Source organism: Tauraco erythrolophus, chromosome 1 (genome assembly GCF_009769465.1).
Source record: "Tauraco erythrolophus isolate bTauEry1 chromosome 1, bTauEry1.pri, whole genome shotgun sequence".
Taxonomy (NCBI): Eukaryota; Metazoa; Chordata; class Aves; order Musophagiformes; family Musophagidae; genus Tauraco; species Tauraco erythrolophus.
In genome coordinates, this window is record NC_141465.1 from 60,393,640 (window position 1) to 60,418,019 (window position 24,380).

At 36.8% G+C, this 24,380-nt stretch overlaps 1 protein-coding gene across 5 annotated transcripts in view; it reads left to right on the plus strand.

Annotated features, from left to right (window-relative positions):
* The window catches only part of HERC2 (HECT and RLD domain containing E3 ubiquitin protein ligase 2), a 116,868-nt gene extending 92,798 nt beyond the window's left edge, over positions 1 to 24,070 (plus strand). For all 5 annotated transcript variants that reach the window (XM_086619248.1, XM_086619255.1, XM_086619241.1 and 2 more), the window contains 15 exons: positions 40 to 254; positions 1,278 to 1,455; positions 3,143 to 3,304; positions 4,433 to 4,524; positions 5,272 to 5,411; positions 6,416 to 6,603; positions 7,264 to 7,461; positions 9,648 to 9,731; positions 15,692 to 15,833; positions 16,615 to 16,809; positions 16,909 to 17,021; positions 17,916 to 18,106; positions 19,864 to 19,969; positions 20,518 to 20,730; positions 21,338 to 24,070. In XM_086619248.1, coding sequence (XP_086475374.1) covers positions 40 to 254; positions 1,278 to 1,455; positions 3,143 to 3,304; positions 4,433 to 4,524; positions 5,272 to 5,411; positions 6,416 to 6,603; positions 7,264 to 7,461; positions 9,648 to 9,731; positions 15,692 to 15,833; positions 16,615 to 16,809; positions 16,909 to 17,021; positions 17,916 to 18,106; positions 19,864 to 19,969; positions 20,518 to 20,730; positions 21,338 to 21,610 — 2,490 coding nt within the window. In that variant the 3' untranslated portion in view covers positions 21,611 to 24,070. The remainder of the gene's footprint in view (positions 1 to 39; positions 255 to 1,277; positions 1,456 to 3,142; positions 3,305 to 4,432; positions 4,525 to 5,271; positions 5,412 to 6,415; positions 6,604 to 7,263; positions 7,462 to 9,647; positions 9,732 to 15,691; positions 15,834 to 16,614; positions 16,810 to 16,908; positions 17,022 to 17,915; positions 18,107 to 19,863; positions 19,970 to 20,517; positions 20,731 to 21,337) is intronic.
* Positions 24,071 to 24,380: the final 310 nt, after the last annotated feature.

Consider the following 24,380-nt stretch of genomic DNA (forward strand, 5'->3'; position numbering starts at 1 on the left):
AGAGGCAAACTAAATTAAATTTTATTCTTCACTTTAAAGTTGTATGCCACTGGATATGGAGCAGGTGGTAGGCTTGGAATTGGAGGAACAGAGTCAGTTTCTACTCCAACTTTACTGGAATCCATTCAACATGTGTTTATAAAGAAAGTCGCAGTGAACTCGGGAGGAAAGCACTGTTTGGCATTGTCTTCTGAGGGAGAAGTTTATTCTTGGGGTGAGGCAGAAGATGGTAAACTTGGTCATGGAAACCGAAGGTAAGTAACACTTCAAGATGTTATTTTTAAAAGCTATTAATGATTACTTATACAACACTTCAAATATATAGCAACTATAATGAGTATTGCCTATATGTAGAAGTCAGTGTTAATTAGTGATATGGAGATGTACATTTTTTAAATTGGAGAATCACAAAATATTTTTCAGATAAACAGTTACTCTGATTAGATACTGTGTTCTAACACATCTATGGATGCTAAAGAATTTCTTGATTTTGTTTTTTTTCGAGATGTGTATTTAAGATACTGATATCTGAGAATGGTGAAGAAAATAAGTCTCTGTGGTTTGACTTGTATGGTTTATAAAAATAGTTTTATGATGATTTCAGTGCTCAACCCTCTCGTTTACATCTGCATGATGACTTTGTTTTATGCCTTGTTCCAGGAAAAGCATTTGCACTGCTGAGAGAAATTACATCCAGATAGGCAAAAGGAGAGTTGAAAAGCAGTACTTAAAACTACATTTATGGGATGGGAGGAAAGGAAGGCTTTCCTTTGGGATCTGTCTTGCTCTTTAGGGAGCAAAACTGCTGTTCTGCTTCTGATCTCTGTGTGCATTGTTGCCTACATTAAAGGAGAAGTTGTGTTGTGTTGAAGAAAACAATGTTCTGGTCCACAAAGAAAAAGGAGTGCTGAAGTCCATGGGGGGCAACAGTACATTCTATGCTAGGCATTTTGATAATATACCTTAAATTGGACTGATTTTCCAGAGTAAATGCTTAGCTTTGACTAGATTTTAATGGAAGTGGTTTTGTAGTTTCAGCTTACCTGATGAAACTACATATGCGGTAGTGTAACATATGGCAAAATACTTCTAGCTTTTATAGGCCTCTGAAATATTTCTGAATCACTAACTAAACATAAATCTTTAGGGTATTAAACTGGAGCAAAAGCAAGTTATTTAGGTGTCCTTGTACTCATTTTAAAAACCTGTCTCCATACATTGATGAATGTGAATGGTCTATTCTAAAAGGTTTGTCAAGACAAATATTTTCTTTTCAGCCCTTGTGATCGTCCTCGTGTAATTGAATCTTTGAGAGGTATAGAAGTGGTTGATATTGCTGCTGGGGGAGCACACAGTGCATGTATTACAGCTGCAGGAGACCTTTTTACATGGGGAAAGGGAAGATACGGACGCCTTGGGCATGGAGATAGTGAGGACCAACTAAAACCTAAACTGGTAAGAAACCTTTGGGGTTCTATACAGTCTTAATCCAGTTCTTACCTTCTGATTCGTAACTTTTTGCATTTCTGCATATAAAGAATGAAAGGGCAAAGTGGTGGCATGTATTTGTAAGAAATGAACAGTTGCTTTAGAAAAGAGGAATGGATTGGAAGACGGAAGAGAAAGTGGAGCTGCGAAATGTTAGAGATCACTAGACAGGTTATAAAGAACTTATTTGAGAGAAAACTTAAAAAAAAGCCCCAAATTAAACACACCCCCCCCACCTCCCCCCGAATAAGTAAATTCCACCCCTTCACAGGATTAGTTTGTACTAAAAGTAGCAAGTGAGCTCCTTGTCTACAGAGTCCCCTCATTGTTTACTTCCTGGAAAATATACCAGTGATTACAGTATCACTGTATCTTAGTCACTTACAAACTCCTTTTTTTCCTAAAATTATAGTCTTAATTCTCATGATAGTATATACTTCAGTAACACCTCAGTATTCAAAGTTAGTAAGAATTTAACCTAAGTAATTATGAAGTATTTAATTGCTGTATGCTAAAGAAATTTGAGTTAAGCAATTATTGATGAAGATGATAGCTGTTTCCATTTGATTCTTCAGTGGTAGATCTCAGAACTTGGACAGTACTGAATGTAGAAGGAATGAGTGAACTGATTAGCTGATGAGTTGTTATTCAGACTGTCATACTCCTGTGAACTAGACTGTAAAAGCTTTAAGTTAGAATAGTGGTTTTAAGATAACTGCCCTGCCTTTGAAATGAGAATTCATTTTGCTACCTGTTTTGTTGAAAATACAGCAAAGGATAAGATTACATTAGTTGAATCAAAATGAATATTATTTTGTCATTTTTATTTGTAGCTCCGTGCATATATTTCTGTTCACACAAGCATTAACATGTTTCAGTGCTTGAATTTGTAGGATTGAGGTATCATACATTCTTGGTTCACTTTGGGACCTTATCATCTGTATCCAGATGTTCTTGTTCTCCTGACCCCCCCAAAAAACAAGGTCTACCTACCTTTCCTATGCATCTTTTGGCCCCGCCATGTTCTTGGTTTGTATGAAAATAGATAATCTGTAGATGAATGAAGTATGTGAAGTTCCATGCCACTTTGGATGATGGATTGTGCTAGTAAGAATCTATTTCAAGTAGGGGTGAGGATGGGGAGGATGCGATGTATGTGGGTCACCATCCTTTTACTTTGTGAATCCAAATCCCACACTTCATCACTAGATGGCAACATTTCAAAGGATGCTGATTAAATTCAGATTATGATGCAAGTGCTAGAAAATTGTAAATTCGTAAAAGAATATTTGAAAAGGAGGCTTTTTTTTTTCCTTATTGTATACAATACTCACCCAGAGAGCCTGAAATTATTTTAACAGAATATAGTCTTCCATAACCTTACGTGTTTTGTTTGGATTATTTTCCCTGACTTTTTGGATCCAAAAAACTAGTTCACCAATTAAAAAGAATAATCCATTATTTAAAATACATAATTTTCATTTTGCTGCTTTGGAAAGAGCAAAGCCCTTTGACTTGCCTTTATTTGCTTGTTGCTGTGGTTTTTCAGACCTTTAGTTCCAGTGAAGCACCTATCCAAGTTAGGTTTGTCATCTTTTCTGAATCTAAATGACAGCCTTTTATTGTGGAAAAAAAATGGGTGATTTCTTTACAGGTGGAAGCTCTCCAGGGCTACCGTGTGATTGACATAGCCTGTGGCAGCGGAGATGCACAGACATTGTGCCTGACTGATGATGATACGGTCTGGTCCTGGGGTGATGGAGATTATGGAAAACTTGGGAGAGGAGGCAGTGATGGCTGTAAAGTACCAATGAAGGTATTCAAATGTAATTTTTTCATTGTTTTAGAAGCTGTGAGGTTGGTGGAGAACACCGAACACAGATTTGTCAATATGTGCAAATTTCCACCCTTCGTGGTACGTCAGGATTCTTCTGATCATTGTTAAGAACTAACTTTGTAGGCTACAATGACGAGTCTTTAAATTTTGTGCTGACTGTTAAAGTTGCACTTGAAGGTTTTTTATGCATTGGAGAACATTGCTGATTCCAGTGATAGTTCTCATTTTAATTTTGGTTCCTGTCAAAATGTGAGATTTTTGCCAATAAACATTCATATTTCTTTGTGTTAATAAATTTCCATAATGCTGCTGAAGTCATAACTTCATTCTAGAAAAGAATATCAATTGATTAAAAAGTAATCTTACTTTATATTAAACCTTTCATGTGAAGGCATGGTTGACTTGGGATTTCTTCATATGTTACGAATTAAATCCATGTAGCCATCTAATTTGAATTACAGCACTTGATATGAAGGTGAACATTGTTTGTGTTTGAGAAACATATGTGAGTGTCACTGTATATACCTGAGCACAGTGGATTTTAGATTCTTAGTGCAGAATCACACTTTATTGTCTGGATACAGGTGTCTACCAACCTGCCCCAAATAAAAGTTTTTTATCACACGGTGTAACACAGTAGACAATAGCTTGTTTATGTTTCATCGATTGTCGGTCCCATGGGACTGATGGTAAAGCGGATAAAGACCTACACAGAATAAATAGGAAGAGTGTACTGAAGGTTTAAATATTTTTACTATGTCAGCAGAAAGACGCCCCTGTCATACTAACTAGGGATGATTAATGTTGAGTGTTTGAAGACAGAACCTTACTGTTCCTATTAAGGAGCAATCACTGAATAACTATTGGCAAAACATAGTAGAGATGATCTTCAACAGTTTGCCAAATCTGAGCTGCTTTTTAATGTTTTAGAAAATGGTAGAAAGATGAAAGGAGTAGAATTCTGCTAAATGATCTATGTACACATTTTAGTTTATAAATATACATATAGACACACACTTGCACATTATATTTTACTTAAGACAGTGCAGTCTACGAAGCTATAGCCTGCTTAATTAACTTTGCTTTTATTTGATATTATTTTCCTAGATTGATTCCCTCACAGGCCTTGGAGTGGTTAAAGTAGAATGTGGTTCACAATTTTCTGTGGCACTTACAAAATCTGGAGCAGTATATACGTGGTAAGTATTTTGTGTTAGTTATTTTGGCATTGTTAGCTGTAACCTTATCTGCAACTGGTATTAATGTTATATTGCCTTTGCTGTTTTGATTTTCCCCCATCAAAAACTTATTTTGAGTTCCTCTGTCTTGATTAGTAATAAGTTCTATCATTTTGAGGAACATTAGATAGTGCTATTTGAATGAAAAATGAAAATATTTTGTCTTGGAGACCTAAGCACAGAGTTGTCGTTTCAGGCATTGAGCACTGCGAGATGCAGAAGTTCCAAGGAGGTCTGTAGAAATATAAGCCTGAAGTATCATGCAGGGTGGAATATGATAGCATAATTAACGTTCTCGTATATTACCAAAATTGTGTCTAGCTTGTGGTGGCTATAGTCTGCAGATTTGATTTTTAGTTCATTGTTTTTATTTTTCTGTGCCATTCCAAATTTTGTAGTTTAAACTACTAGACTTAAGTGTTTAAAAGGACTAAACAAAATACCTTCCCAGCATCCTTCTGCCTCTTTGTTGCACCTACTCAGAGTAAGTAGGAACAGCATATGGGAGATTTGAGAATTTTTACTATATCAGCAGAATCACATCCATGTTACGTGAGCTAAGGATGATTAGTGTTGAATATTTGGAGAAAGTTTTGCTATTGGACTGTTTATAAATACATCTACAGGCCAAGTATCAGACACAGTCTGTCGTTCTGTTTTTTCCACAATTAAAACACAGGTTTGAAATGTTTTATCTTCTTTGTGCAGGGGTAAAGGAGATTATCATCGGTTAGGCCATGGATCTGATGACCATGTTAGAAGACCACGACAAGTGCAGGGACTGCAAGGAAAGAAAGTCATTGCAATTGCTACTGGGTCATTGCACTGTGTTTGCTGCACTGAAGATGGTATAAAAATCAAATAATTTATTTAGTTCTTGGTATTGAATTTGATAAAAAACACCACTTTATTTTCTGGTCAGCTGTTGGTAGGTTGTCCTTGCTAAAAATGCTGGTCCATGTGCGTGGACACGTTTTGTGTTTGCAGATGTTGCACATTTCTTGAGCAGCAAGTATGTTATTTTTTTAAAACGATCACATTAAACTAGCTGAAGGTTTTTAGTAAAAACTAAAGAGTTTAAGTTTCATAAATGCTGATGGCCAATGGAAAATACAGAGCTCTAAAACTAATTACGGATTAGTCAAGCAGTAGAATGAATGAATTTGGCTTTTGAGTTTTTTTAAAGGCTCTTCTGAGCCTGCCGAGGTGTTTAAGTTGCTAAACAAAGCACTGCACAAACAATACTGCTTCTTACAGAGCAGGTTGAGATATTGAATATTCTTTGTAGCAGACTCGCTCCCACATTTAATTAACAAGTCTGCACAATAACCGAGTGTTTTATAGGTGCTAGTGAAATAGGATATAGCTGCAAAATATGAAAGCTCAGAAACAAAGTTGCTATTTTAAAATTATTTTCCAGTTATCTTGCAATAGTAAGCACCCATTTTAATGTCTCGTCTAGTAATACAACCTATTATGAGATCTTTCTTTCCTCTCGTACAAAATGTTAAGCCTTTTCTATTTCTTTTTTTCAATATCAGCTTTTTTTGCTATGAAACTATCAAATACAGGCTGTTTCTGGTGTATCTGTTATTATTCTGCTCCACTGTTTCCTTCTGTTCTGGAATAGAACTTTTAAGTTATACAAACGATGAGGACATAAATGCATTTTATACTAGCTGCTCTACATAGACCATGGGCCTGACCATGGGCCTAACCATATCATTGAAGATTTATCTGCATTACAGTCCAAGGTCTCATGTGGTTAAATGATTTATAAATGCTAATCAAGAAAAAAGACAAATAACTTCTATCTTAGCTGCAGAACAATTAATTATTTTTATTGGTTTAGGGGAAGTGTATACATGGGGAGATAATGATGAAGGGCAGCTTGGAGATGGAACAACTAATGCCATCCAAAGACCACGGCTGGTTGCAGCACTTCAGGGTAAAAAGATCAACAGAGTAGCCTGTGGCTCAGCACATACTTTAGCTTGGTCAACCAGTAAACCTGCTAATGCTGGCAAGCTCCCTACACAGGTAATATTTTTGGCTTATTGCATTCAGATTTTAAACATACTAAGTATGCTTATTGCTGGTCTTTCAGTAGATGTGTTTCCTTTCTGAATCCCTGCATAAGCTCAGTCTTTGATTTGACTTTGAGTTTGAGCTAGTTACTTTGTTTTAATTCTGTACGTCAAAAGAAGGATTCTAATTTTCTGAAGTGAGAAAGACTCTTGATTCAGTTGCTAATCCAATGCAGAACAGGAACTCAGTTTGCAGATTGGCAAGAATTTTAATTCTGTATTCTAGCTATGAAAATCTTATGCCTTCCAATGGAGTTATTCATTGCTTACTTTACGTTGAGAAGATTGTTTTTTGAATATTCTTTCAACTGTAATGCCTGGGTGTAGTGATGACAGGATGTAGAATGTGTCTGTTTATGGATAAAGAGAATTGTAAAATATGGAATAGCAAGAATAGTCTGTCATGTTTCTAATGCTTCAGTTTAGATGGATGCTATTAGTATCGTTTATAAACAACTGAACTCTGTGTATTAAGTTTCAACAGTGTGAATAAGCAAACATCTGAATTTGTAATACAAATTTACCTACAAATCTTGTAAATTGTTTTTCTGTTTAATGAAATAAAGTATATAATAATTCTAAATTACATTTGAATATCATTGCTTTATCATAGGTTCCTATGGAGTACAATCATCTCCAGGAAATTCCCATCATTTCATTGAGAAACAGACTTCTGCTGTTGCATCACATTTCTGAACTCTTCTGTCCTTGCATTCCAATGTTTGATCTTGAAGGAAGACTTGATGAAACTGGCCAAGGACCCTCAATTGGGTTTGACACATTACGAGGAATACTGATATCACAGGGAAAGGTATTTATCAGAATGTTTTTAAAGGAATGATTTGTAACTGTAAGTGAAATGTACTGTTAAAACTTTTTCTGAAGAAAATAGAACCACATATCTCAATTTGTTCTGTAAGTTCTATGTCAAATATTTGCATTCTAATTATGCAAACTTCTTTGTGAATGTGGGGTTTTTTTTATGTTTTCCTCAGTTCTTCATCGTAGTGCTGTTGTGTATTGATATTAAAAATAACCATACACTGTAAATCTTCAGTTTGTAGTATAGCTGAATTCTTCTAGAGTATTCAGTAGATGCTATCCTGGAAAAAAAAAGATAAGTATGAAATGGTCATTGTTTGCTTTTTGTATTTCAGTGTCATGATCAGGTGATATACTAGTTGATCCAGAGCTTTATGCAGGTACAGACTTGTTTTAGACTGGGCTAAAAATGAAGATATTATACCCAGGAGTTCAATCTCAAATTGGTAAAGAAAGTGGATTTTTATAGTTGTAAATGTCAGTTATGAGAAGATCTAGATAATAATAATGCTTGAAGGCTACAGCACTTATTCAAAACTTCAGATATGGAAAGCCTTTAAAAACATGAGTTGCCTTCAGTATGATCATCAGTTTGGGATCTGAATTTTCTCACTGTCACAGTAACTTGTCTAACAAAAAATAACCTTATATAAACAGACAAAATCTGCTGGGAGATATATTCAAAAAGAAAAACCATTAAGTTTCCCTCTGTGGTGCCATTCTATGTCCTTAAATAAGACACATGGCATGTAACTAGACTCCTTAACATAGATTCATAGAATGGTTAGGGTTGGAAGGGACCTCAAAGATCATCTAGTTGCAACCCTCCTGCCATGAGCAGGGACACCTTCCACTAGACCAGGTTGCTCAAAGCCTCATCCAACCTGGCCTTGAACACCTCCAGGAATGGGGCATCCATAACTTCTCTGGGCAACCTGTTCCAGTCCCTTACCACCCTCAGAGTGAAGAATTTCTTCCTTGGATCTAATTGAAATCTACCCTCTTTCAGTTTAAAGCCATTGCCCCTTGTCTGATCACTACGCACCCTTGCAGACATGTATTGTCTCAAGGTCTCTTTCTCTAAACTTCAATAAAATTGTATGGTAGAGTAATCCAGCAGAATACATGCTTCACAGACCAAGAGAATACCACACTTTTTTCATCAAAACCTAAACTGGAAAAAAGGAAAGGGAAATCTTAGCTATTCTGTTCATGACACTTGAGTATGTTAGTGCTGTTAATAGGGACTTTTTAGGTATATGATGTTAAATATGGGAATGAGTGTGCAGGTGGCATGTTCAACATAGTTTACTTTAAGAGTCTGCAGAACAGTTACAGAAAGGCTTCAGATGTAAAGTAAAATGTGGTATCAGGCATATTTTATGTCAAAAGTATTCAACAGAGACATCAGAGATGGTGATGCCATATTCATATCTGTTCATTGAAGTTGGGCTTACCTTTAGAGGTTCTAAAGACTTAAAAATCTTTTTAATGCTTGCTTGAAACTGACAGTGTAAAATTTGATCCAAATATTTAGTGAGAGAACCTCAGATACTTGAATTTGCATGAAAAGTTCATTTTTTTTATTTTTGTTTGCTTATTTATTACCTTCCATAGCAAGATGATCTTGTCTTTGGCTTTTTTGATTTTTTTTTTTCCCTGACATTAGTTATTCTCCGTATACATAAATTATTCTGAAATAAACTAATTTATACCTGCACTCTGTGACATGTTGTTTGCTTAGTAATAACTGAATCTGGGTGCAGTACAGCCTTTCAAGCCATGGCTTTGAGTGATATAAGAGAGACTTTCTTATTTACTATTTTAGTATGCTGTTTCAGGCTTGAATTGTATTAGCACAAATAACATGATCCTTAACTAGCATCTCACAGCTTTATTTTCTATTGCTTTTGTTTATTTTTAGTATTTGAAAAGGATTTGATGCCTGTTTCCATTTCTTCTAAAGAAAGATTCAGATATTATGCCTTTGCTAGTGCTTTGTGATGTACTCAGAAGATAATTGCTGAGGGTAGTATTGCAGGATCAGTTTCTCTATTATGCTGAAGAATCTTTTTTTTCCTGAGTTGTACTAAGTATATGTCTGTGAAATGTGCAGCTTGCTTATTTGATTCTGGTTTTGCCAGTATTGTAATTTTTTGTTATCTTCTTTTTTAGGAGGCAGCTTTCAGAAAAGTTGTGCAAGCGACTATGGTGAGAGATCGTCAGCATGGGCCAGTTGTAGAGCTCAACAGAATACAGGTATCTTTAGCTGAAGTTTTGATTTTAGTATCTGTATGTTTATCCCACAGTGCTATACATTTGTCAGGTCCCTTTATGTTTCAGCCGTTTGGTACCTGAGTACCTGATACTCTGGAGAGTTGAATTTTTATCACAGACTCAAACAATGAAGAAGTGAGTGCAGCAAGGGCTGCTCATTTTGTTTTCAGTATGTTTTCCTCCACACTGTAATTGTTTAGGCGGGGGCAGGGGACATTTGTTGAAATAGTAAGTGATTGATTTAGACTCTAATGAGCAAAGTATGTCCTTCTTGACAAAGGACTGCTTTTTCAAAGCTCGCTGCATTAGGTAACTTAAGAGAACGGTGATCCTGATGCCTTTCTTACCTTTGCAAATGGTCGCATGAATTATTCAGCTGTTGCTTTTGTAACAGAGAACATGAAAGAAAAAAAAAAAGAGACAAGAGGAAAAAAAAGCCTTTGAATATAATTAAAAACCAGGCTGATAAACTCTTGTCCTTTGCTGGTCATCACATGTGGTCGTATTGATTGCAAAACTATGTGATACAAAAGGGCTTTTTTCCTTATAACTGATGTTAGAAAATGTAATGTTGTGCCTTAGGACAGATGCGTCTTTTTTTCTGTAGATATTTCTGTAGCATAGAATAGTAAAACATTGTTTTCATTTAAATGGACCAAAGCCTGGTCTTACAGAGTCCTCATGCATGTCTTTCCTTTAGTGGTGGTTTTCTTTTTTTTGTGTATTATAAAAAGTAAGAAAACCTACTCTTTGTGTAAGGTTAGAATGGAGAAATTGTGAAAATTTTGACTAATTCAGTTTCTTTTAGTGAACAGAAGCAGTGTTTCTTCTTTGCCATTTTCTATGGGCAGTTAAAATTTCTTGTGGTAATGTCATGTGATTAAAATGTGTTGGTTTAATTTATTATTTGGGAAGTTGAAGCTAAAGAGAGTGCCAGAAGTTTTCTTGTTACTTTTTTTGTGTGTGTGTGTGTATGAATTCAGAAAGCCTGATAAAGCAGTGGAATATTTAACTTTAGGCAGGAAACAAGTGAGTAGGTTTTGGGCTCGTTTCCCAGTGTCCTCCTTGTACTGTTGAGTTAATTAAGATAGGCTTTCTCTTGTATTCCGGTTTATTACTTGAATCTGTCTTGAAATCTAGAAAAGAACTGGTAGCTACAGGGCATCCCTTCTTCATAGCTTCTGAGGGAAATGAGATATTGCTGTAACACAACTCTGTTCTAGATTTTGCTAAGTGAAGGCTGAAAAAGACGATGTTCGTAATCTGAGCTGATTACACAGTACCAAGTACAGGTCACAATTTCTTAAGTTAGCTTTTGCAGAGAATGAAAATGTGGATTCTTAAACTGTTTGATCCTTTATAATATTTAATTGAAGATTCAAAGCTGCTTTACATAGTCTCAAACTGCTAATTGTCAACATTAAGAATTTTTATCATATTTGCAGTTGTGTTTAACTACAGCTAGGCTTGTGATCCCTTTGCTTTCAGAAGACTCTTCTTACAGTTTATATATTATAATGGTGCAGTCAGCTCACTTCATCTTGCTTCATATAAAACAAACAGATGAGCTTTTAATATAAAGTTGTTTTCCAGATGAAAAACTGACTTGTTTTTAAAAATATTTCCTCATCTTACCTTGCTGTTCAATGGTTTCTTTGGAAGTACCAGAACTGGACATAACAACTGTCTAAGTTGTGGCGTAAAAGCAAGCCAAACACCACTCCCTTTCCTGAGGTCAAGTTTTAAATGGACCAGATTCCTGTAGGGTAGATCACATTCGCCTTTTCTGTTGGGAGCCTTGCGATAGTAGGACACAGTAGTTTTATATAATTTTCTTGCTCAAGGTGTGTGAAATAAAATGTGATGGCTCTACTGCAGCTCACCCAAGTGCCAGCCTGGTATTTCTGTAGGATAAAATTGAGGGTAGATGGCTTATGCTTTGACCTGTAGCATGAGAGCAAGCTTGAATGCACAGAGACAGTTTGGGACACTGTTGGAGGACTGTGGGGCAGAAGAAACCAAACTTAATGCAGTTTTATTCATGTTATTTTTTGGGAATGATCAATAAGTGGTATGTTCCAAAACAGCACCTGGGCCTTGTTCTGGGAAGCTGTAATAGAAATAGTCGAAGACTGAGCCAGAAAGTGAACTAACAGCTACAAGTCCAGACAGGGCTCCAGTGGTCAAGTTCACTTACTAAGAGTATTCTCAGGCTGTTGGAGACAAATACAAAGTTTTGTTCTTCGAATTCAGAGAAAGAACTTAAATTTTGGTCTTCATCACTTCAAAACGCTTTAACCAGATTACAGATTGACTTGAGTGCCTCTCTCCCTTTGTTGCAATGGTTCTGTTCTCAATGAGTGATTATTCACCAAGGCAAGTTCTTGAACTTGATTCTTCCCCACGTCACTGTATGCTGCTTTTGAGCTGCTGCAATTCTGTCTGGTCCAAGAAGAGTTGATTTTCCACAAGCTCATATCTTCTGATGGTAAACTGTTTTATGAAAATCCTTTTTGGGGCTCAAATCAACATACTGACTTGTTTTATGCTAAAAAGTTCTCTCATCAGCAAGAAGGCTGAAACTGTATTTTAAAAACTTGAGATGCTGCCTAATCTGTGTTTAATAAGGCATGTATTCAATGAGGGTTATATCTCACCCTATTCAGTAAAATAGATTTCACAGGATACTCGTGTCTCTAAAGGGGATGATTTGAAAACATGAGCAAGGTACTGTGCTCTGGACCTCTGCAATAAAAAGCTCGAACACCTGTGGTGGATTGTGGTCTAAGCGTATTTGTATGAATTTTTGCCATTTTTCAGTGAAGTGTCTTACTCTTTGCTAATAACATAATAAATTTTAATATAGGCATCTGTCTTTGTCAGCAAGCAATATATTAAGGGGCTGGCAGAAGTGCCAATAATCCTTCATGACGTTCTTACATTGCTTTGTTAAAAGTCAATTTGTAACCATTCCTGCATCTAAATGATCAGATTAAATGAAAATTCTGTGTTACTAGTAAATAAATATTAAATTAAATGTATAATAGCAAATATGCATGCCACCCTATTCAGTTCAGGCAGGATTGCTTGCCTTTTTATTGTCACTTGATTAATTTGTATTGTAGGTCTGAGGACTGAAAAAACAGTGGGGGGAAAAAAAAACCCAACAAACTACTGCTTTCACAGACCTTCTGGTCATACTTTCCTCTTTTTAAGAGAAGACTCAGTGATTTCTCAACTTAAAACTTCTGTGGCATCCAAATTTCTTAGAAATCCATTGCATAAAACCAGCTTGTGTTGATATAGAACATCTTGTACATGAAGAGGACTTGAGTGTGTCAGCCTTTCAATAAAACCTGACATAAATTTGGTGGATATTTTATCCAATGCCTCAGAAATATGGAGCATAAACAACTGAATTTTGAGATGCACTATACCTTGGAGTGGGACCAAACACAGATTAGTGGGATGAGTGTGGGTCATTTCTGAATGAACAGTCTCATGGATATTGGTGAACTACATGCACTATAGGAGTCCCTTTGCAGTCAGGGCAGGTTGAGATTATAAATTGCAGAACACCAAGCGGAGAAAAAAGTGTATCTTGAGTTTCTCCAACCTTCTGTTTACTTTCCGGTTCTTTCCTCTCTATACTGGTGAAATGCTTTTTTGTATTCCTGTCCACTTTGTGTGCATCTCTTGCACCAAAGTAAGTGGGATATTCCTTACATGCCATTTCTTATGGATCTTTGTCAAGTCTTAAAATACAATTTTTCTGGAGGTGCCTAAGAAACACATTACTTTGTGTATACACATATGTATATTGGTAGTGCTTACTCGGTTTTAGAGGCTTCTAGTAAGTAACATAGATGCATATTTAAATATTATCATTAATAAATACAAGAAAAACATGTATTCAGTTTTCAGACCAACAGCACAGCCTCTGATCTATCTTATGTATGAAAAATTTACCCAGATTTGACAGTCAAATGTATGAGTAGAGATAGGATGCATTAACTAAGTGGATTGCCATCCAGAAAAACTGAATTTACCAAGGCATTAGCTGCTGCTTCAGAAATAGGGGAAGAAAACTTTTTTTTTGTCAACAAATTTTATCATTGATACCCTTCTGTCATTCCATTTTCCTTTAGAGATGAACAGATATAGTGCTGAGTAGAGACAGATGAACAGTGAACTGTTTGAAATTAAAGACAAATAAGGTATTGGTGGTTGGGGAAATGTAAAATTCCTTATCTAGGGAAGAAAGCCCACAAGGTTCAGTCAACTGAACTGGTAAAAATCATTCTGTCTAGCTGTAATGAACACACCTATTGTTTTTGTGTGTTTCCAGCTCTAATAGTAAAATTACTAAGGCCTAATCAACCTCCAAATTTTTAGTTTCATTTAAAAAAAAAAAAAAATCAGCGTCATTGTGGTCAGCTATGTTTGAACTAAGATTGTCTCAAGTGGTTACAGAAATTACTTAGAACAATCATTAAGCATTGTCAGGTCACTTCAGGACCTGAAGCATCTAGATAATCAGATGCTGTTTTTCATGTTTGTGCCAATCCTAGCATTAGTTGAAAAATTTCTTCTGTTACGGAGGCACTGGAATTTGCATTGCTCATAGATGGTGATAATCGTAGAAATCACTGACAGTTAAACAACTGTGTACCCCAGGGGTCAATACTGGGTCTGATTCTGGTCAACATCTACGTTAATGATCTAGGTGATGGGGCAGAGTGTACCCTCAGCAAGTTTGCTGATGATACAAAACTGGGAGTAGTGGTTGATACAACAGAGGGTCATGCTGTCATGCAGAGGGACCTCGACAGGCTGGAGAAATGGGATGACAGGGAACCTCATGAAGTTCAACAAGGAGAAGTGCAAAGTCCTGTATCTGGGAAGGCACAACCCTATGCATCTCTGTATGCTGAGGGTAATCCAGCTGGAAAGCAGCTTTGCAGAAAAGGCCCTGGAGGTCCTGGTGTACACCAAGTTAAACATGAACCACTAATGTGCCCTTGTTGCAGAAAAGGCTAATGATATACTAGGCTGCACTAGGAGGAGTGTTGCCAGCAGGTTGAGGGAGGTGATCCTTCTTCTCTACTAAGCATTGGTGAGGCCACAGCTGGAGTGCTGAGTCTAGTGCTGGGCTCTTCAGTATGAGCAAGACATGGACATACGGGAGAGAGTCCAGTGAAGGGCCACGAAGATGATAAGGGACTGGAGCATCTCTCCTGTGACAGAAGACTGAGAGAGCTGGCACTGTTTATACTGGAGAAGACGAAGCTCAGAGGGCATCTAATTAATGTATGTTCTTGCATACCTGAAGGGAGGGTGCAAACAAGATGGAGCCAGGCTTTTTTCAGTGGTACCCAGTGACAGGACCAGAAGCAGTGGGCACAAACTGAAACACGGGAGTCTTCCTCTGACCATCAGGAAACACTTTTTCACTGTGAGGGAGACCAAACACTGGCATAGGTTGCCCAGGGAAGCAGTGGAGTCTTTATCCTTGGAAACATTTGAAAGCTGTCTGGACGTGGTCCTGGGCAGCTGGTTCTAGATGGTCCTGCTTGAGCAGGGGAGTTGGACCAGATGACAACCATTATGTGATTCTGAAACAGTTCTGGACCCCTAATAGCCTGATATTTGAAGTGCTTTCATCCTTCTGGAGAGGATCAGGATATGTAATAGGAGTCTGTGATACCTATATCTAGGAATGGATATTAGATGGTACTGAAAAATACTGTAGTGTTGTAATTCGAAATTTGATGCTTCCTGTGTATGTGTTACATATATACAAGATACACTGTAGGCTTCTGGAAATGTTTCACTGAGCGCATTGGTATTTGATAAACGTTAATCTTATGGTCTGATCTGCACAGCGATGCCAGCTGAAATATGTTCTTACAATGACTTTTTGTAATGTGCTTCCTCAATAGGTGAAACGTTCTAGGAGTAAAGGAGGCCTGGCTGGGCCTGATGGTACGAAGTCAGTGTTTGGACAGATGTGTGCTAAAATGAGTTCCTTCAGCCCTGATAGCCTTCTGCTTCCTCATCGTGTTTGGAAAGTCAAGTTTGTTGGTAAGAGGATTGTCCACTCTCCCACCTACCTTGCACTTAGCTGTACAGTTTTCTTCAGATTTACTGTTTTGGAATACTTGAAGGAAGGGAGGGATATAGGAAAACGATGTATATGTGTAGGCAGAGGACGATACTTAAAATGTTAGGAAGCAAAAAACTCTCATGAAATGATTGTTATGAACACCCTCAAGATTAATGGAAAAGTGTCTGTAATTGTCCTCCGGTTCCAGGAGCAACTCTTCTGCTTACAACAAACATTCTACAAAACCTAAACCTGTTTTTCAGCTGTTTGAATTGGTAAATAATCCTGGCTAGCTGGTTTTACTGGTAGGGTTGTTTTTGCAATTCACGTATCACTTTGAGCTTTTTGATGAAAAATATTTTAGATTGAAGAGCCATTCTATTTACTGTATGCAAGATATATAGAATATATCTACTTTAAAATGTCACTTAGGAATTGCGTTGCTTTGACTTTCTCTATCTCTATTCTGTTTTATTTCTATTAGTGTACAACACAAAAATGTAGTTACACTCTGGCAAAATAATATTTTTGACATTGTGGTATGTGGTATAATCTCCTAAATCATATGATTTATAATGAACTGGAGATATCCAAATACAAAGTGAAACATGAAGGGTTTTTGTATGAACAGATATGACAGTGTAGCTTTTAGTAAACTTTTATTACTTGATCATCCCCATAGAAGGAAATACAGTTTATTTCAATACTTCATTTATTTTTGAAAGAATTTTTAATTTTGAGCCTTTTTTCTTCTCCAAGGTGAATCTGTGGATGATTGTGGTGGAGGTTACAGTGAATCAATAGCGGAAATGTGCGAGGAGCTTCAGAATGGGCTGACCCCTCTGTTAATTGTGACACCAAATGGAAGAGATGAATCTGGAGCAAACAGAGATTGTTTCCTATTAAATCCTGCTGCCAAGTCACTTTTGCATATGAACATGTTTCGTTTTCTTGGTAATTTTGTAGCAACGTTGTGACATTCTACTTGTATCACATGATCAGAATATTGGGAATCTTAACAACAACAAAAAAATACTATGTTTAAACTTACAGGTGTACTTTTGGGCATTGCTATCCGGACTGGCAGTCCTCTGAGCCTCAACCTGGCTGAACCAGTGTGGAAACAGCTTGCAGGAATGAACCTAACAATTGCTGATCTCAGTGAGGTAAGTATGAAGTTTCTGAGTAGGATATAATTTACAGAAGACAAGCAGACTCTAGCATAAATTTTTCCCCAGTGATTGGCTTCCTTGGTTTCTATATATTTGTGTTTTGACTGGCCTTTTCAATTTTAAGCCAGTATATAAGGATGACTTGTAAATTTACAGTTTTAACAATGAGTACAAGTTGTTCAAAAGTAGTTAAATAAGTTATTTGAATTCTAGAGCATTCTCAAAACTTCTCGTGGCTTTGACTAGGCAAACGTTTGTGGTTGAACTACTTTCCAATAGACGTTTCTGTAGCTATTACTGTCTGTTGTGTCAAGATGCAGTAACTTGATTGGATGCACACATCTACACCGTTTTGAGGCAAAATAAAATTAGTTGAAATTACTACTGAAAATAGTTTGTGCCCACGTGCCAAACATCACGAACTTCCAATTTCTGTTTACTGAGCTCAGTAAACGTGGAGTAAGAGTTAGGTCTTCATTACAAGGAAGAGTTCCTTCTCAAATACTGTCATGTAGAAATGTACTTACTGTAAAAGCATGTTACTTGTCAGAAAGGGTATTCCTTTTGTACCAAAACTGACATTGGACTTCGTAGACATGATTTTTAAGCTCTGAATCCATTTTTTTATATAATACAGTTTCTTGGCAAATGCTTCCCAAAATGATTGAAATCTATAACACATGTACCCTCCCACATCCCAGCATAATGAAACTTTGTGTAAAATACCAAGGCATTTTATGGTATTGAAGTTCAGTTAGATAGGTTATGATCAGACATTTGACAATGCTTTTGGTAGATGGCACATGATGCGCTGCTTTTGGTATGCAGGAGACACTGTTGTGTAGCACTAGTAAACTGACTTTAACTTGAGCTTGTTGTTTTCGAAAGGTTGATAAAGATTTTATTCCTGGGCTTATGTACATTCGAGACAACGAAGCTACTTCGGAAGAGTTTGAAGCGATGAGTCTCCCCTTCACTGTGCCTAATGCAAGTGGTCAAGATATTCAGCTGAGTTCCAAGTACACTCATATTACACTGGATAATAGAGCTGAATATGTGAGGCTGGCAATAAACTACAGGTTTGTTGAATATGTCATTCAAATTATTGACATGAATAAGAATTTTCTTTTAGAAAATATGTAAAAGCTCTTAAACAATATACTACTTTAACCTTTGTAGACAAGTATTTTAATATTTTCATGTTATTACAGTGTTGATTTTTCTTATTTCTTTTAATCTCTCCAAGCAGAAAAGATTAAACTTAATTTTTAGGAAACCAAATTAACTAGCAGTTATGGCTCTAGATTTTAATAGCTGTACTGACAGAGCAGTTTTGGAAGCCGGTTTTACGGGTGGAGAAATGCCTCGTCCCACAATTGCTCCCACAATTTTTCATATCATCAGTTGCGATCAAGAGCAGTCCAGATGAATCTTTATTCCAATTTAGATAAGAATATCACAAACCAACATGTTCATTCTCTGGACACAATAAAATAAGTCTCTCACCTTGTGCAGACAAGTAAATTCACCCACAGGTGCCGAAAGCTGAACATTGCACTGAAAACAGTTGGAAATAATTGTTCGGTATTTGAGAACATAGACCTTTGGTTGCTTAGGTGGCTAGATAGCTAATCTAGACAAGTACATCTAAGAAGCAACCTTAGGCACCTTGTTATGTGAAGCCGTGGGCCTGGTGCCTGTTGAACTATGGAAATTCAGATAATTTGGGCAAGAAACTGAGTCATAGTTGATTTACTCTGTCCACCATAGTTAACTCATTTAGAGAGTGCTTGAAATAGATTGTATCATCAGTATGTACTTGCTTATTAGTTTGTAGTTACAGGATCTGCCAACAACTACTTGAATTACAGTGTGTGTTGTTGTCTGAGGCTTTTTTTCTCCTATAAATGGTTATGAACCAATACTTAGACCTATTTTTGACAGCAGAGAGGAATTTCATTCGGAACGGATGAATGATATGTCTCTATAAAATCTTACTTTCCTTTAAAGAAATGGTTTTGTTCTCCCTTGCCAATTCCAGCTATCCTCAAAGGACATGAGCAATTCTAAAGCATTTTACGGTTAAAAGTCCTTTGGGAGAAACATCTAAATGTTTAAATTGAGCATGGATTTTTTTTAATTCTCTGAAGCCCTTGAAAGAGAAACCAGCACCTGCATAGAATCTGTGTGAGAAAGTCGATGCATAAGACCAAGTTTGTCCTGATGTCTTTGTTTATTTTGGTGATGACAAGCCTGAGGACAGGACTTGTCAATGATGCAAATCTCTGCTTTGCAGAGCTCTGTAAAACACCTCAGAAATTATTTGACAGGAAAAAAAGATGCAAAACACAAATCATGGGTGGCAGCAGAAGCAGCAGAGTGTTAGATGTATCTGTGTCTGTCTTAAAATACAACAGCGCCTGTCCTCAGACATCATGTTTTAGTTCGTACCCATTTTTCTTTTACCATAATGTCTGTCTGGTGTTGAGAATGTTTAAGGGCAGAGTTTCAAAGGACAGGCGTTCTTTTCCCAAGAGCATGTTGTTTCCAAATGGGGTATTGGTTTGTTCTTTCCAGGCTCAGCACATGAATAATACTGGAAATAAAATATCCTGAACGTTGGGAGGTATCTCTCTGTACTGAGCTTGCTGTGCAATATGAACTGGTGTAGAAACTGGTGTAAGTCAAGTGTCTTGTACGATAAATGTTTATTAATGTTCCTTGGAACATAGCTGGAGACCTGAGAATGCTTAAAGTTTCCTTGATATTACGGTAATTACTGGAAATAATTGCTAGAAATAGCATTCATAGAAACTCTGAAAATATGTCTCTGCAGACTTCATGAATTTGACGAACAAGTTGCAGCAGTGCGTGAGGGGATGGCCCGTGTTGTTCCCGTTCCTCTACTGTCGCTGTTTACAGGATACGAACTGGAAACTATGGTATCAATTTCTGGTTTTCTGCTTCTGTCAGACTAAGTTGAAATTAGATTCTTCGCTTGTATCTTACTAATCCAATACCTACATTAAATACTATTTACAGTGCTTGCTCTGTGATTTTAAACATTTTGTCCAAGAAAAGACTAGAAAATGTTTAATTGCCCTCTTGGTGTTAATAAGGTTATTCTGATAGAGCTGAGCAATGATGTAGTGGATTATTTCTGGAAGAAACAAACAAAGCCAAAAAAAAAAAGCACAAAACATCCTAGGGGCCTAGAAGATGAATGGAGGTATACATCCCAAGCAAAAGGTTTAATTCTTTGTGATTCAGGAGTATGAGAGATGGTCATTATTGTCCCCTGATGGGAAGATGTATATTTAGTATTATTGTAATAGGAGACTATGCGCAGCACTTCAAATATTTGAACGTTCATTTTGTCAGTGTAAAAGCTGATTAAATATTTTAAAGGAATGAGGGGAACAAATTGCCTGTAATTGATTCGATCAGACTTTTTGCCTGAAAAACACTGTGACTGTGTTTTATTTTTCAGGTATGTGGAAGCCCAGATATTCCACTCCACCTTCTGAAATCTGTAGCAACTTACAAAGGCATTGAACCAACTGCTTCCTTGATACAGTGGTTCTGGGAAGTGATGGAGTCCTTCTCCAATACAGAGCGATCTCTCTTCCTGCGTTTTGTGTGGGGCAGGACAAGACTGCCCAGGACTATTGCAGACTTTAGAGGGAGGGACTTTGTTTTTCAGGTAAGGTGTGTGAGATGGAGTGTGGGATTTTTATTTGAAAAAGCTGTTAGTGAAGGAGTAGTAGCATGACATAACGAGAGAACGGGCTGATTTCGTGAAGCCGTTTATGCAACATTACATTGTAGATTCAACTGTGCAACAGAGGCCTATAATGTGCATAAGTATTTTTCTCTCTTGACTTGCGCAAGTGGATATTTGTTTCATTCCTCAGCCACTTGCTTCTCTGGATTTTGACAGTTTTCCATTGTCAGTCATCATCTGTTTCTGCTGGCATTTATTTAGCATTTCATTGGGCTCAGTAATCATTCCAGCTAAATTAAAAAACCACAATCTTCAAGTCATACTTTCGTATTTGCTGAAGTAATATAATCTTTTTTAGATTGTTCCCAACCACATATTCATAATCAAAGAAGGTCATGTATGTCTGGTTTTATTTATTTACTTAGTGTAAGGAAAATAGATTTGGTCTTTTCATTTTCTTTTAAGAAACTTCAGCATCAGAATCACAAATCTAACATGCTGTTAAAAAAATTCTCAGGTATTATTCTGATACTTATTTCTGATTTGGACAACAAATCAAAAATATTATGCTTTTTGTTTTCAACAGGTATTGGATAAATACAATCCTCCAGACCACTTTCTTCCTGAGTCATACACTTGCTTCTTTCTCCTGAAGCTGCCCAGGTATTCCTGTAAGCAAGTACTAGAGGAAAAACTGAAATATGCCATTCACTTCTGCAAGTCTATAGACACTGATGATTATGCCCGGATAGCACTGACAGGAGAGCCAGCGGCTGATGACAGCAGTGATGATTCCGATAATGAAGATGCAGATTCTTTTGCTTCAGATTCTACGCAGGATTACTTAACGGGACATTAAGAAAATAATATGAGAGAGTTGCCCAAGCACTGAGGCAAAACGCCAAAATGACAATGAAGCCAAGGACAGTTTAGGTCACAATATAGAGTATGTAGTCAGAGGGATCCAGACATCTTCTGAACATGAGGAAAGTGTGTTCACAGTAGGAATTAAGGATTACAGCTTAAACCATCAGCTTAGAATAAATGGCACAGTATATGGGCGTTTAACACTTATTTTAAGAGCTGAAAGTGGCCCCTCATAATGCTGCACTACATTAGAACCTTTGTGTTTACTGAAGTGTTGTAAATGTTTATATAAATATGGTAGTGCAGCATCCAAAAGGCAGCGAAACCTTTAAATTGTGGGTGCAATAGGTTTTTTTCATATTAAGTGTTGTGTTCTGTGCATCTTCTTGATTGTATATTGGAAATACTGTGCAACAACTGAATAGTATTATAAATATTTCAATTAACTTTACTAGAAGTTTGTTAAAAATTTTTGAACATTGAATTAACATTATTCCTTGAAATTCTTCTATAGATAATGAAAATGGCCAATAGTTTCACCTTCACTCCTGGTTTGTATATTTTAGCTTATGCATTATTTATCTCAAATTTGATACCTTTCTGTGAAAAGCATCATACTTCTTATCATGGAAAGTGTACTGTATATAATTTGTGCCATGTAAATGCGAAAGCTATAATTTCCCTCCAAATAAAAGTTCTGCCACAGAAAAAAGTAGAATGTGTTTTTTAATGGTAATGCAGCTGTTCCATGGGATGAACATTGCAACAGCTCTAGAAAAAATATTTCTGCAGTCTACAGCTGTTGACCGAACATTGCTGGTGCTGCTGCACCAATATGTAGCTATAGTGGGCGCATTGCCATAGGCAGAACATGAGGTGTAGTAAACTCAGAGCAAGTCTACGCAACACGTCAATGGTAGCGACTGGTACACTTTTTTTATGCAGTTGTTCCTAATGCTACTGTTACCAGTAATGGTAAATTTGTTCTCGGACACCTGGGAAAAAAACTGCTTTTGAGGAAGGGCAAGGGACAGATGTCTTCAAGTCCCTGAATGTGAGTAGAAGACACCCATATAACATACTGTCTCTGAGAAAATTAGATCATTTTTCCAGGCTTGATCAAGAAACATCGTGCATCTAGAGTAGCATGTTTGAGTAACTCGTTGAGATCAAGTGGCCTTCTGGCAGGTGGCATGTGTTTACTACACAGTATATGCACTAGTTTTTCAAAGTAGGAAAATAAGATTTAGTTGTGCCAAAGCACTAACATTTTACTTCGAAATCCAGTAGAAGGTGATGCCATACCATTTCTTCACTAATGATTAGTATAGGTATGTGTGAATATTTAACGTTTTACAATTCAGAGTGGATTCTTTTTTTTGTATGTGTGCATTTGACTTCTGTTCTGACTTCTGTAAATTTAAATATTAACTGAGGTCATGAAATCAGTTTTCCCAAGACATACCTGATATTTCAAAATAGTGGTGAAACTACTTATTTGTTGTTAAATGTCCGAGTTTTTAAATTCCTGAGCTTTAGAGGCCTCTATTTTGTGCTGAAGATATCTTGTGATAAATGCTCCTGTCCCGATGCTCTGTCTCGCTGGAGATTCCAGAAATTGGGCCTGTGCCCTGTCCTCCAGATTTTCTCTGTCTGCTGATGCCTTTGCCATGGTAACACCAGAGCCCTGTAGGCATCCAGCTTGATCAAAGAGGTTCTGTAGTGGCTTTTCAGATACGATGGATGAGTCATGCCCAAATGCCACAAGCCCAAGGACTGAAACAGAGTTCAGTTGCCATTCTTGAATTTCAAGCACTGTTTCAGGAGCATATGAACTACTAGAATATGGAGAAGTTTCATAACTTGCTGAGGAAAGGAAAAAAAGAATGTTAGGGTTTTTCTTCCAAGAAAAGCAAAAAGGAAATACTCTTTGTAAGGCAGTAGTTTGTTGTTAATTAGTGAACCGGCTTAAAAGAAGGTTTTTAAGCCTCCTACTTTGCTTTCCTGTCCTGACAGAAGAGCTGATGCCCTTGTTTGTCACCTATGGTCTGACTTACAGCATTTCTGAGTAGTCAGTTCTTGAAACACCGTTGTTTTCAAGTGGTTGAAAAATCAGAATTGCTCTTACTTGGTTTTTAGATGCAAATTCTTAGTCTGAGAAGGAAAAAGACTGTCTTGCAAATGAGGAAAGGATTGCTAGTGCTTCTTTCCTTTCTTCGTATGTTATTTTCCTATTAAACCAAAGATGATGTTTTGATTTACTATAAAGCTTTACCATTATGAAATTGCAGAAGACAGAGAAAAATCCGTTCCTGTGTTCAAAATTACTCTTTGTTGCCTGGGTAAATTTCTCATACCTCTAAAACCACCTAATGGCTGCTAAACAACCTGTGAATAAGGAGAGAAGGTCAATGAGTCCCATCAGGGAATTTAGGGGATGTGTACTGTTTATAATCATGGTATTTGTTCCTTAATGTCATGTTAGTCAAGAAAGTCTTCAGGCCAGTGTATATACGTCCTTGCCTCCCCTGCAAGTATCATTACTAGCAGACTATGTTCAAAACTAAACCGCGCAGCCCTCTTCTAAAGAAAAAGGGAAAATGACTTCCAAAGATCTCATTGATAAAATATTTTCACTTTTTTAGTTTAAAGAAAATGTACAAATGTGTAGTTTCCTGTTGATGTTGCCTTTCAAGGCTAATTTCCAGGTGAATCTTATAGTTAAAAATTATGATGTTAACTAAAACGTGCCGACATGGTTT